Source organism: Camelus ferus, chromosome 11 (assembly GCF_009834535.1).
Source record: "Camelus ferus isolate YT-003-E chromosome 11, BCGSAC_Cfer_1.0, whole genome shotgun sequence".
Lineage (NCBI taxonomy): Eukaryota > Metazoa > Chordata > Mammalia > Artiodactyla > Camelidae > Camelus > Camelus ferus.
The window spans coordinates 11,019,052-11,032,621 of NC_045706.1; the positions used below are offsets into that span (position 1 = coordinate 11,019,052).

The following is a 13,570-nucleotide window of genomic DNA, read 5'->3' on the forward strand; positions in this document are numbered from 1 at the left end:
GTGGTGACAGAGCAAGCCTGGCTGCCAGACCAGACGGGCTGTGGTTAAGGGCGCAGAAGCCCAAGACCCCAGGGTCATTTTTTAGAAGATGGAGCAAGGCCAGAGGCCTTTAAAGGTTCTTCCAGCTGAGAAAGACGAGGGGACCTTGGTTTGGGACTTCCACCTTCAGGCCCGGGTCCACCTGGAAACCCAGGCTCAGCCACTGCCTTTCCTACAGTGGCCACCAGGAGGCAGCAGAGGACCAGCAGTGCCCCTGGTCCTGGCCCCAAAGCTGATGACTGTGGGCAGGGAGGGGGCCCTCTGTGCCTCTTTGTCCTCTCAGCATGCCCCCTGCCCCTGTTGGGGTCTCTCAAGACCTGCTTCCCTGAATCCTCGACCCTGACCTTGGACATTTGGTGGTGCTCTGACCTCCCTCTTCCATCCCTCGCCCAGTTAGGTCCCAATGGATGGACACCTTGTTACAACATAACTAAGTATTGTTGGCATGTCCCCCCAGCCTGTGGTTTTCAAACATCCTTAGGACCCCCTATTTCCATGTACCTGCCTTTTTCTGCCTCGCTCCTCTGGCCCTGCCACCCCAGCTCTGGCTGCTGTGACCGCCTGTTTTCTTAGAGGCCCCAGACACACAGGCAAGCGCCCAGCTGTCGGCTGGCCCCCAGGCCATGTGGTCGGGGCAGGTGTTTGTCTGTGTACACGCCACCCCTCCCTCAGTGTCTCTCACACATGCAAATGACAGATCTATGGTTCCTCTTCCTTTGGAAGTGGGCAGATGGCAGACCTAGCCCAAACCCTACTTTCCGTGCCTCTGTGACGTCAGACTGAGGCTGGTAAGAGGAAGTGGTCAGATGGCTCCAGGGGGGTGGCTTCTGGGGGCAGGAGCTATGCCAGGTGGGTCCTGGGCCCCTGGCAGTGCAGCCCAGGGTTTTCTACAAGCAGAAACTTCGCTCCTTTTAATCAGCTCCCCAGGCCTGCCCTTCCCTGCACTCCAGCCTGGTTGTTTACACACAGGATTTGGACAGGTGGGAGGGAGGGCAGCCCCACCCTGAGGGCCAGCTGGCCTGTCTGGAGCCAGATGCTCAGGCCCTTTCCATCCCCATGTGGCTGGCACTAGAGGGCAACTGCCTGCAGTGGGGCTGCCAGCACAGCTGGACAGGCACCAGAAGGAGGAGGGCCCCAGGGGCACAGGGGGACTTGGGAGTCTGGGAGCCAGGCGGAGAAGGAAGTGGGTCCACCTGGGCCCGGGGGGACGGGCCGCAGTCCAGGGGCGGGCTCTCCCAGCTCCACTTTTGATGGCTCCCATCATTCCTTCCTCCGTCTGGCTTCCAGCCCCCCACCCCCAACCCCATCTTGGCTCCACCCACCCAGCTGTCTAGTGGTCACTCTCCGAATGAGCCTGGCCTGTGGCCAGGTCAAATTTCACTATCCAGAGATGCTGACACACAGGACCCCAGCAAGTGTGACCAATGTTCCATTGAGTGGATGGAAAATTTGATAATAAGATGCTCAAAGACTGAAATTATCATCATCTACTCCTGCAGACCCCGGCCTCAAGCCAGCGCCCAGGGACCCAGAGCGGGAGGAGCAGGCCTAAGGTCAAGGGTCAGGGCTTCCCCAAGATTCCTTTGTATCTTGGAGACCAGCTGGGATCATCCCTTTCCCCCCCAGAGCTGGAAGTCAGGGTGTCTCATTTCAGCCCACCTCCCCTGTCACAGGGCTGCCCCGCCTCCACCCCAGGCTCCTGCCTGGAAGCCTTGGCTACCCACCCCAGGCCACAGCCAGGAGTGCCCGCTCCTCGGGCCTGGTGGCTTCATGGCCCCACCCAAGTGTGCCCTGATCCTTTGACCTTCAGCCTGTTTGCTGTTCTGTGCTGGCTGTGGGGAGGGCAGCCAGCACCAGACCCCCAGTCCAAGGAGAGTGTCTGGCTCACTGGGAGCTCACCATTTTGCAGATGGACTTGGCCTCCTCAGAGAACTTGTGCGAGTACACCTCCTCGGTCTCCAGGACCCGGCGGTCCACCTCCTCCCTCTTCACCTTCTCCTTGCGGCCACGGAAGGGCGACTGGCCCTCAATCATCTCGTAGATGAGGCAGCCCAGACCCCAGTAGTCGGGGCTCAGGCTGTACCTCTGGTTGTTCAGGACCTCCGGAGCTGGGAGCAGAGCAGGGGAGCGAGAAGAGGTGAGAGGCAGCTGGTGGCAGGACAGAGCCTGGGCACACGTGACTCATGCCAACTGGGCCTCAGGGCATCCTGCACCCAGGAGTGACGGTGCTGCTCACAGAAGGCTGGAGCTTCATGGCTGGGACCTCCTCCCCCTGCTGACTCCTACCCACCAACTGCTACAAATACCACCTCTTCCAGGGAGCCTGTCCTGGTTGCTTTCCTCTGTGCTCCCAAAAGACTCTGACTGTGGCTTCAGAAGCCTGACCACACTGGATGAAAGCAATCTATTCCCTTGATGTCTCCCCCATTAGAATGTCAGCCACCTTATTCCCTGCTGTGCCCCGTAGCAGGTATGACACCTGGCACACAGAAGGTGCTGCACACATTTTCAATGAACGAAGGTGTATCTACCCAAAGTAAAGATGATTTTAAATTTATCTGGAGTTCAAACAGCTTCGCACTATGGCTTCTCTAACATTTTGATAAAATGAATGATAGATTCAACAGAGACATGCAAAAAAGATAGTTTCAGGTCATCAGGCAGGCCACATACATCCAGGGAGGCAAATGCATCCACACAAATGCAGACAGGAGAGGCTGTGCAGATGGACACCTGCAACACTCTGTGCAGGAGGACATAATGCACACATGCAGCAGATACTCACAAAGGTGCACGGATGAATCTATCAGCCGTCATCTATCCATCATCCAGCTACCCAGCCAGCCATCTATCCACCCATTTGTCCATCCATCCATCCATCCATCTATCCACCTATTTATTAATCCATCCATTCATCTGTCTGTCATCTATTATCTGTCCATCTATCAGCATTCACATGGATACACACACCTCTGACATACACACAGAAACACACCCCCCCACAGGTTCCTAAGTGTCGTGCAATCTGAAAAGGAGCCTCCAGCACCAGAGACAAAGTCCAGAACCCTGAGCATGTGCTGCTGGCACAAGCCTGGTAGAGGACAACAATGTCGCCAGCACCCAGAGCTTTCTGGAGTCCCCTACTTCCTGCGGTACGTGGGCATGTGTGTGTGAGGTGTGCAGGAGGAGGCCCAGGGAATGTCCCTAATTGGAAGGAGCATTCCAGGGGACTGGCGTTGCTCCAGGGTTCTTGCCTGCAGCCCCCAGGATGATAGTCTTGGAGAAGGCTTGAGAATGCAGGGCAGGGAGGCCGAGGCTGGTATCGACTTAGACTTGTACTTTGTGACACTTTCTGGGCTCCTCCTAATGACTCCCTTTCTTCTCAGGGTTTCCCTGAAAGGCTGTCTGCCAACTCACCGGATCCCTACCCCACCTCCCCCAAGGCAGCGCCGCCTGCCAGCTCTGCCCCTGCCCCTGGCAGTGGCTTGGCTTTGAGACAGAGGTGGGGCTGGCGGTGGGGGCTGCAAAGAGCTCAGTGTAGTCCAGTCGCACCTTGGGGCCCCAGCGCTCCCCCAACCCAGGCTAAGACCTCCCACTCCCCACCGTGACCGCTTCCCGCTGCAAGTTGCACAAAGAGCCCAGCGGCTCCGAGGGGTGGGCTCTGGGAGGGGCCGCACCCACACTCACCCATGTAGCCGACGGTGCCCACCCGGCCACGGATCAGGTCTCCCTCAGGGATCTTCACGGCCAGGCCCAGGTCCGAGATCCTAATGTGGCCTGAGGGGACACAGCAGAGTCAGCGGGTCCCTGGGACGGTTGTGTGGGAATCTGGTCCATGCTGGGCAGAGCCCCAGACTTGCCACTGGCCCCTGGCATTTCATCTGTCCCAGGAAGAGTGGTACCCAATCTGCCATTTCAGGGTGACTACAGACCCTTGGGAGAGTAGGTGTCAGAGGTCAGGGGTAAATTATTACTTTTTAGGAGAAAAACATAAAGATGCAAAAGGACGCCTGGACACGGGTGGCCAATGGCCAGCCTGCCTCATAAAATGACCTAATGGGCTTCTTGGAAGGCTGAAGTCACAAAGTTTAAAATGCCTTGGCCCGATTCTGGGATTGCTTCATGGGAAAATGTGAGATTCTTCTGACATCTTGCAACAACTTGCTTAAGGGGAAAAATCGTAAGGCAGTTTGGGAAGCAACTCCCTATTCTGCCTTGTTGGTCTTTGGAGGTGGTTTGTTTTCTCCCTTTGGGGAAACAAGAAGGGAAGATGCCCGGGCCCAGCAGAGACGGGGAGGTGGCTCTGGAGCTCCAGGTCCAGGACTGACTTCCAAAGGCCGAGACGACGTGACACTGAGAGCCCACTCTGGCACTGTCTCTCCCAGCCGCCCACCCACCAGGGTCATGGCCTTATCTGTTCCTGCAGGAAGGAACACTGCCCTGCATCCCAGCCTGGACTTCAGCAAGGCCCAATGCCAGGCACCACCACCAAGCAGGAGCTGCGTGGATTCTCCCAGCTCAGCAGCCCCTGACAAAGGCAGGGATCGGGGAGAGAGCACGCAGGTTCCAGCCATCGGGTGACAGACCAGTGGTGGGCACCAGCAGGGAACAAGAACCCCTTGGGCCCTGAGCCCTCTGCCTGCTCTTGCACACGGAGCATCATACTCAAACCTCTCTCCAGGTCACCAGCGACCTGCCTCCCTTCCTCCCCTCTGCCTGGGGCTTCCTGGTGTCCGGGGCATGCTAGGCGGGAGACCTGGTTTCTGGTCTCCCTACTGATATTGCTGCATGACCTTGGTGGGTTGGCTCCTCTGAGTCTCAGTCTTGTCATCTGTAAAATGGGCACAGAGATGCCGGCCCTGCCTCCTCTGTAGAGACGGGAAGATCTAGTCAGATGTGCAGGGCTAAACTGTTGTGAGGGGTCACTGTCGTTGCTCCTGTATCCATGTGTGCACACACTCGCAAACACACACACAAGAAAATAACAACTGTGAGGTATAAGTCATGATGCCTGACACTTAGAGCTGGCTAGAGTGATAAAACAATTTCTCCTCTTATCAGAACCTCACCACCACCCTCCACCCTCACAAGAAGGCAGGGCAGGACCCACTGTTCCCATTTCACAGACAGGGAAGACGAGGTGCAGGGAAGCTCGTGGGAGTTAAGAGTCTCTGGAATTCTGGGCCCCTCCTTCAGTGCTCTCTGTCTCTGTCTCCCTGTCCCCGTCTCCGTGCGGAGTCACACTGCTTCTTCACCAAGTAGCAGCTTTTCCCGTGCCCTCTGCCCTCCCGTGGGCCCAGGGTCAGTGTCCCCGAGTCTCTGCTGGGAGGGCCTCTGCTCCCTATGGGTTGCGACGCTCACCTCTGCTCCAGAGCAGGGAGAGGCCCCATGGGTGGCCGCCCAACTTACCGTAATCGTCTAACAGGATATTTTCCGGTTTCAAATCTCTGAAAGGGAAAGATCACCAGCATGTGAATGTGGGGGTTCCGGGCAGCAGGGGCGCACCAGCGTCTGGGTGGACCCCTCGGGCAAGCCAGGCCTGAGGGTTTCCTCCCCACCTCTGGGCTCAGGAGGTCTGGCCTCTCTCTGGGTCAAGACAATGTGGGGCTAACTTCTCTCCCTCCAGCAATTTAAAACAAATGCTGCTGTTTGATACAGGTATCTCTCCAGCCCCGGAGGGTGACGGAAAAGGAGGTGGGGCAGAGGCCAGTCTTGGCACCTGTCCACACTGAAAGCCCCGGGGCGGAGAATCCTGGCTGATGTGGTGACAGATGTCCCCCACCCACCCCAGGGCTGGGAACGTCCAGGACGCCCTGAAGGCAGAGCAGGGCCTGGGAATGAAGGAAGAGAAGTTATTGAGGACAAAGCACCAGCTGCAGAATTGGGGCAGAGGATTCTAAGGGAGAGAATGACAGACCCCAAGACAAAGACCCCCTTTAGGGTGGGGCCCCCAGCAGCCTGGCACATTTCCCAACTCCAGCTGAGCTCCAGCCTGGGAGAAAGCACAGCCAGAGGCGCAGCTGTAGCCGCACCCGCCTCCTCCTGTCACTAATGTCTCTCTTTTCTCTGACCACAGGCTTATGCTCAGGAGAAAGGGAGCCTCTCCACCCCCAGGAGCGGGGAGAGGCAGCAGAAGTGTCCCGTTTTACTAGTAAACGGGCTTCTCCATGGGTTCAAGGACAACCAGTGGAATCACGTATGCAGCTCAGTTCAGCCATTGTGCAGATGATACATGGCATCTGGATGGAGAAGCCGGGTCTCAACCAACCAGCTTTGTTCATTAAACTGAGGGCAGCTGTCATCGTGGGGAGTGGTTCACGTGCCCAAAGCCAGTGGTGCAACCTCACCAAGTAATACCTGGTGTTTGCATGTAGTTACTTATTACAAAATACTTCTGTTGCTGTTGTTACTCATTTGCATGCTTCTGATGTGTTAACCATTCCAAATAAGACCAAAAGCCATCATTTCAATTAACTGGACACCACCGGGTGGGAAAGACAGCTGGCTGGTGGGCACAGAACCCAAACCCACAGAGAGGCCACGGCAAGTGGTCAGGGCCAGGGAGGCACCGTGGTCCTCTTCTTCCTTAAAAGGGCCAGAACTTGGAGGGATGCCTTTTTTTTTGCTTTTTCTTTTTAAAGAGATAAGCAATCAAGCAGAGGATTCTTATTTCAACCCGTAGGGAGATTTTTCTGACTCTCTTCTCACTTGAATGAAAACAAAACAAAGGCATAAATTCGGAGACGGTGTGGCGAGAAGGGCATTTCATCAAGACCACTCCTTCTTGTTTTCAAATCCTTCTTGGGCTCCCAAGATAATCGTTGCCGAGAGCTCCATGACCAAGCTCTTCCAACTGGCATGTGTGTGCTTGGGGGTCCCCATGTAAATATGCATTTCTAGGTCCTCAACTTCATAATGCCATGTCCTGTCATCCTTTATGGTCTCCCCTCCACATGCCCTTCCTCAGTAGCTCTTCCCTCGATTGACACAAGAAGAACAGGTTCCTCCTCACTCCTAAAGGTTACTCTGGTGCCCGGCTCCAGGGGGTAAAACCTCCAGGGTCCCGATTAGAAGCAGGATCTACTAATAATTTTTCTAAGGGCAACTCAACCGAAGAAATTACTTTAACACTTAGAGCCTTATGGTCAAAATAAATTAAAAAAAAATCTTACACATATCCATGTATTTCAGAGTGGAATGCTCATCAATGACTTTTATGCAAAAAAATATATTATATTACAATAACATTCTGTAGGGGCAGGGGGGAGTGAAGAAGAAAATGATAGAAAATGCCTCACCATTAAAGTTTTCATGCATTTTTTTAGATGGATGATGGTGGAAATCAATTTTCTACTGCAATTAGATTCCACTAGATATCTTTAGAAATGTGATGTCACTTTAGTTCAATTTCAAAATATCCAACAGTAGCCATTATTTTAACATCTGATAGTCTATCTCAGATGTCTACTTAAAAACTATGAGGGCACACAGATTTTCAAAATTCTCCGAGGAGGGTTGGGAGCAGAATTTGAAGACCACTGCTCACAGAATCTGGACGCCTGGTCCTATAAAGCTGGGCAGTGTGGGAGGGACGGGGGTCTGTTCTGATGCCTGCTTGTGGTGGTGATTCTACGAAAGTCCTTCTTTTGGTTGACTTTGGTTGGTCCCAGATCAGGTCACCAGGCTTCCCTGAGCTTCCCCGGGTGCTGGTGGGAAGGGACTGGTGGCCCAATCTCATCAACTCTGAGGGAACATCACTTCACACACCTGGGACCCCTAGGGGGCCCCACTCCCTTACTTGCTTCCAGGCTGGGAGTCTCTGCCTCAAGGGGCAATGACAGAGCCTCGACTCCGGGGAAGGCGGGGAGGGCACGGAAGGGTGCTCCCCCAGCCCCAGACCCAGACTGGGACCCAGCCAAGCCCACTCACCTGTAGACGATGTTCTCTCGGTGGAGATCTTCCAAGCCGCACAGGATCTCAGCTGCGTAGAACAGGGCGCGCTCCTCTTCAAAGCCAGGGTTCCCCATGTTGTAGATGTGGAACTTGAGGTCCCCCCCGTTCATGATGGTCAGGACCAAGCACAGCGCGTCCTTGGTCTCATAGGCGTAGGCCAGGTTGACCTAGAGCACAAGACAGCCCTGCAGTGAGGACCCGGGGACCATCCCCAACCACGTCCGCTCCTCCTCCTCCTCCTTGGGGTCCTGATGCTGGGGCGAGGGTTAAGGTGGGGGAGCTGCAACAACTTCACGTCACCCCCTGCGCCTCGGTGGCCTCAGGGTGCCCCTGCTGCTGCCCCCACACCTTCCATCCGATACGGTGGGTCACGGCGAGGCGGCAAAGCCGGGAGGGGCAGGCCAGCACCTGCCCTTTCAGGGGTTCTACAGGACGGCGTCTGCGCTTTTATGTCACAACAGCATGTGCATGCGTCAGGTGGTTAAAACTTCTGCCCCCTCTGAGTGTCACCTTATAAAACCCGCCTGGCTCCAGGGAATGACCCAGCACCAGGTCGAGGGCATCGCTCACCCTCATGCGCGGCTAGTGGGAGTGTAACTGGGGAAAAGTCACACACCCTCTGACGCAGCAATTCCTCTGCCAGGAACCCAACCTGCAGATACCGTCCTAGAAATACGCCAAAGGGATGTTCAAGGATGGACACGGCAGCCTTGTTTGTTGTGGTGGCTTAAAAACCAGAGATGATTTCTATCCGTGGGGACTGGCCGCACAGGTGATGGCCTGTCTCTTCCCTGGGCATCAGGGGAGCGGTGCACAGCTTTAAAAAAGATGCACAGCTGTAGGTCTGGTTACAGAAAAAGATCTACAAGTTAAAGGGAAAAACATTGCAGCCTAAGATTTGTAATAAGATCCCACTGGCTGCAAATAATGAAGCCTGTACATGAATCAATCATGTCAGGAATGGTTACTCAAACGGAGGCTTTTATGTTTATTCCGCACCTGTCTGTGCTGTTTGACTTTTTACCTGTGCATACATTATTTATCATCATAACAAGTGGTGGAGACATGGATGGCTGACCAAATACCCACATCCTCCTCCACGTTTCCCAGCCTCCCCTACAGTTGGCTGGTCGCCAGCCGAGAACTGTGGGTGGAAGTGAGGGGTGTCACTGCGGCCGAGGCAGTGCAAATCCCCCAACACTCACTGCCCACATCCCGGGGGATGGGTAGCTGGAAGATGGAGGAGGGTGGTCTGATCAGATGGGCTTTTGTTTGAGAGACAGAACAGCCTCTGTTGTCTGGGTTAATTTGTTACTGCAGCAGAGCCTAGCCTGGACGGAGTGACACATGAATATAAACAGATGGGACCCTGACACTGAGGTCTCCACTGTGATGAAACCAGCCTACAGGGGTCTGTGGAAACAAAGCTCCTTGGCTGGGCCCACGTGGGCTTCTTTTGTCCACTGAGGAGTTAACAGAAGCCTCAGTCTCACGCCCAGAGGGACTCCAGGCTAGCTCCAGGGACAGGGCAGTCAGACAGCTGACCCCCGGGTGCCTAGTGATGGAGGAAGCGGTGGGCAGCACCTTTCTGCAGCACCTCCTCTCACTGCATCCCTCGCCCCGGGGGATGAGGACCTGTCACCCTGGAGGACCACTTCCTTCCCAAGGGATGGAAGTCCCGGTCACCAGGAGGGGGCGACCCTGGGCCCTGGACACTCACCACAAACTGACTGTTGACCTTCTCCAGGATCTGCTTCTCGTTCAGAGCCATGGACTCCCCTTTCCTCTTTTTGATCCTCTTCTTCTCCAAGCGCTTGCAGGCGTACATTTTACCCGTGGCCCGAACCTGGCAGGCACAGACCTGAGGCGCAAGAAAGAAGCCAAGGGATGGGGCACATGAAATGAGGCCAGCCTGAAGCGCCCTCAAGGCCAGCGTGCTGTGTCTCAGGGGCTGGGAATTGATGGGGCCAGAGCGGGCCATGCCCCGGCCTGTGGGGGCTCCCAGCCCCAGCACCCGATGATGCCCGGGGGTGCACTCACTGCTCCCAGGGCCCTGCCCTTCAGACCTGGCTTCGGTGCTGCCTTATCAAATCCTAGCCCTTGAAGGTGCAGAATCAGCCATGTACACCAATGTTTAGATGGCTGGCCGAGGCCTAAAGGATTGTCCCTCTCTCAGAGACAACTAGGTTTTCTCTGTCCCAAGCTTCCAACCAGATGTCGCCACTGATAACTGGGGACTTCCAAGCACCAGCTGCTGGCTTGGGGGGCAGTGATGGGAGGCCCCTGGGAACCCTGACAGGAATGGGAACAAGGGCATTTGAGTCTGGTCTTAGTTCTGCCCTATTTACCTGTGTGATCTTGCCTGGGTCACCTAACCGTTCCGAACGTCAGCTTTCCCCATCTCTAAAATGGGAATGACAAGGCTTGCCTCACGTATTGGGAAGATGAGATTAAGTACAACAGTGCATATTAACAGCTGGGTCGGGCCAGGTTGCTTAAGCCCCTCATGCCCTCTTTCCTCCCTCCAGACACAACCAGCAGTGCCCATTTCTCCTCTCCAGACTTGAACCCTGCCTGAGGCTGGCTCCAAGACCACCTCCTTCTAATATCCACCTTGCCAGGACACCCTTCTTTCCCACATAATACACGTGGGACCTTCCCAAAGGCCCTGAACCTCCCCCTCCCTCTCCACCAGGGGGCGCATGCCTGACCCATTTGCTTGGAAGCCCTGCTTAGAACACTTTAGGCCAATCCAGAAGGGACAGAAAAGGTGACAAGAGCACAGGAACTTTCCATGAATATGTGAATGTTCACTCACCTCCCCAAAACCCCCTTTTCCTAGTACTCGGTATTGCCTGAAAGTGTTTTTGGTTATCGGTTGCCTGCAAAAAAGCAAAAATCCAACATGGGTCTCATAGTAGAATCCAGAAGAAATAAACAGTATTGAGAGCAGCCAGGGTGAGGCACAATTCCATGTCTTCCAAACCAGGCCCTGGGGAACCCCTGCAATCATCGCTGCAGACAGGACCCTCAAGGACTTGCTTTGAGACTGGGGGTTCAAATCGCAGGCCACCGCCCCTGGGCCTTGCACTGGGAGGTGAGCAGTCCTTGCTTGCTGGGAGGCAAGGGCAGGAGGCTCAACAAATGTGGAATGTGAGCCGAGGCCGCTGCACCGCACTTTCCCTGTGGTTCCCCTCTCTCTCCCAAATGCAAATCATGTGGGTAAACTCAGAAGGAAGCTGTGTCCTCTGTGCAGGGGGAGGGAAGGGGCCAGGAGCCAGAGAGGTTCGGTGTCCCACGGAGGCCATGAAGGAGACCGCAGCCCTCCCACACCTGCCCAGCAGGATGGCTGCACCTCCTGTCCCCAGGAGCCTGGGGCTAGTCCTTCCTGCAGATGTGCTCCCATAGCACCAGGCTGATCCCCGGGAAGACCTGGCCTCCTCAGGGCAGAGGCTGCTGGTTTCCACGTCTAGTCTGGGTACTTCTTCACCATCAGTTCCCAGCCTTTCCATCACCAAGGGGGCCATATTATATTCTCCCTTTAGCCCCAAGAACACCAGAAGATCTTGTCTGCCAAAAGCAGTATTCACGGCTAATCACTTTGTCTCCCGACTCCCCATTTTAATTAGCTAAAATCATTTACAGCGTCAAATGAGACAGAACCTCTGATCATCAGGCTGGGATGGGACTCTTGGAATAAATAAATAAATGGAATTTAGTTGCAGCCAAGGACCCAGTGTTGCAGATAGCTTGTGCTTTTTCATCGCTGGCCTGTTTGGCTAAGAAAAATCAGGTTTCCCCCCCTTTCATTCAGCTTTAGTGAGGTGTAATTGACAAAGAGTGTACAACTTCATGTTTTTATATATGTAGACATTGTGAAATGATCCCCCAATCAAGCTAATTAACATTTTAACCTACAATGAAAAAGAGTATGGAAAGGAATACATGTATGTGTATATATGACTGAAACATTATGCTGTACACCAGAAATTGACACAACATTGTAAACTGACTATACTTCAGTAAAAATATATACACACAAAAAAGTTCTACCACCTCACAAAATTACCATTCCCTCCTTCCTTTCCTTTTTTCCTTTCTTCCTTTCTTTCAAGAACACTTAAGATCTACCTTCTTAGCAAAGCTCAAGAAAATAATACAGTAAACTGTAGTCACCATACTGTACTTTAGATCCCCAAAATTTATTCTTCCTGCATAACTGAAACATTGTACCCATGACCAACATCTCCCATTTCTTCATTCCCCCCCTCTACCCTAGCAACCACCACTCTGCTCTCTGCTTCTGAGTCTGACTATTTTAGATTCCATATTTAAGTGAGGTCATTCAGTATTTGTCTTTCTGTGTCTGGCTTATTTCACTTAGCATAATTTCCCTCCAGGTTCATCCACATTGTCAAAAATGGAAGAATTGCCTTATTTTTGAAGGCCGAGTAATATTCCACTGTATAAACACTATCATATTTTCACTGCCATGTTCTTTGCAGCCAAGATATGGAAACAACCTAAATGCCCATCAGTCAATTAATAAGTAAGAACAAGCAGCTTTGACGATGTTAAAACTGGCTCTTGGATCTCTAGGACTATTTTTGAGCATCCCCCAACCCCACCCCAAGAGTCTTGACGAGGGAGGGGACTGGAGCAAGACTGAAGTGGGCCAAAGAACTGGGTCAGCTCGAGAGAGAACCTTTGGTCACCCAGCCACTCTTGAATGAATCTCCCGTGGAAACTCTCTCGCTGCTGGGTCATTTAGAAGGTTTGGGTTTCACCGGAAATCACAGCTTTGGCAACACACTGTTCTCCTAGGACAGCCCTGAAAACTCCTGGGCACTCCCTGGCACACCTGTCTTGGATTCATGCGCTGTGACTCACTCTCTCTTCTCTGGTGTTTCTTCGGGAAGCGGGGCCCCGGCTGCCCCTCTGCAGGACTCCCCCTTACTCCATATCTCAATACCAGCAGCCCGGCCGAGAGCAGACCTGCCATGCGCCTGCCTCCACCATGCGGCCCTGGGAAGCGTTTCCTCCAGCTGCCCTCGAAACCACATGAAGGCGTCAGGGCCTAATAGTTTACGATACATGGAGAACAAACAGTCGGTCGACATTACCGCAAAGCTCCTCTGCTGGGGGAAATGAGTGTAATACAATTTCCGAGGAATTTCTTGGTTAACCTTGGGAGGGAAAAAAATCCCTTTAATATTTCAACAGTACAGCACCAACAGGCCATGATCTTGTTAGCAAGGAAAGAAGGAAGAGGGGGGCAGGCGGGGTGCTGTCAGTCATTTACGGCATTTCTAGGCCAGGGTTCTGTCCTACTGGCTGCCACAGCTTAATGCTCCCAAAAGGGCTTAACTCTGCAGTCAGCACACAGATTTGAAAAGTCCACTTCTCCATTTCATGCGTTTGGTACTGACAAGCCAAGTGAAAGCCAGTGGCCACAGCTGAAGGATTCCATTGGAACAGGAGTATTGGGTGGACTAAGGGTGAAGGATTTGAGTGAGGATCTGGGGTTCAGGTTCCAGTCTGGCCAGGCCCTTGCTGTGTGACCCAGGGCTAACCCATC

General features: G+C 53.8%; 1 protein-coding gene across 5 annotated transcripts in view; it reads right to left on the reverse strand.

Moving 5' to 3' along the window:
• The window catches only part of GRK5 (G protein-coupled receptor kinase 5), a 203,128-nt gene that overhangs the window by 10,621 nt on the left and 178,937 nt on the right, over window positions 1–13,570 (reverse strand). For 4 of the 5 annotated variants that reach the window (XM_032490790.1, XM_032490788.1, XM_032490789.1 and 1 more), the window contains 6 exons: window positions 10,811–10,874; window positions 9,713–9,853; window positions 7,969–8,159; window positions 5,449–5,486; window positions 3,727–3,816; window positions 1,939–2,147 (listed from right to left, as the gene is read on the reverse strand). In XM_032490790.1, the coding sequence (XP_032346681.1) occupies window positions 1,939–2,147; window positions 3,727–3,816; window positions 5,449–5,486; window positions 7,969–8,159; window positions 9,713–9,853; window positions 10,811–10,874 (733 nt within the window). The remainder of the gene's footprint in view (window positions 1–1,938; window positions 2,148–3,726; window positions 3,817–5,448; window positions 5,487–7,968; window positions 8,160–9,712; window positions 9,854–10,810; window positions 10,875–13,570) is intronic. The other variant, XM_032490791.1, reaches the window with a different exon arrangement.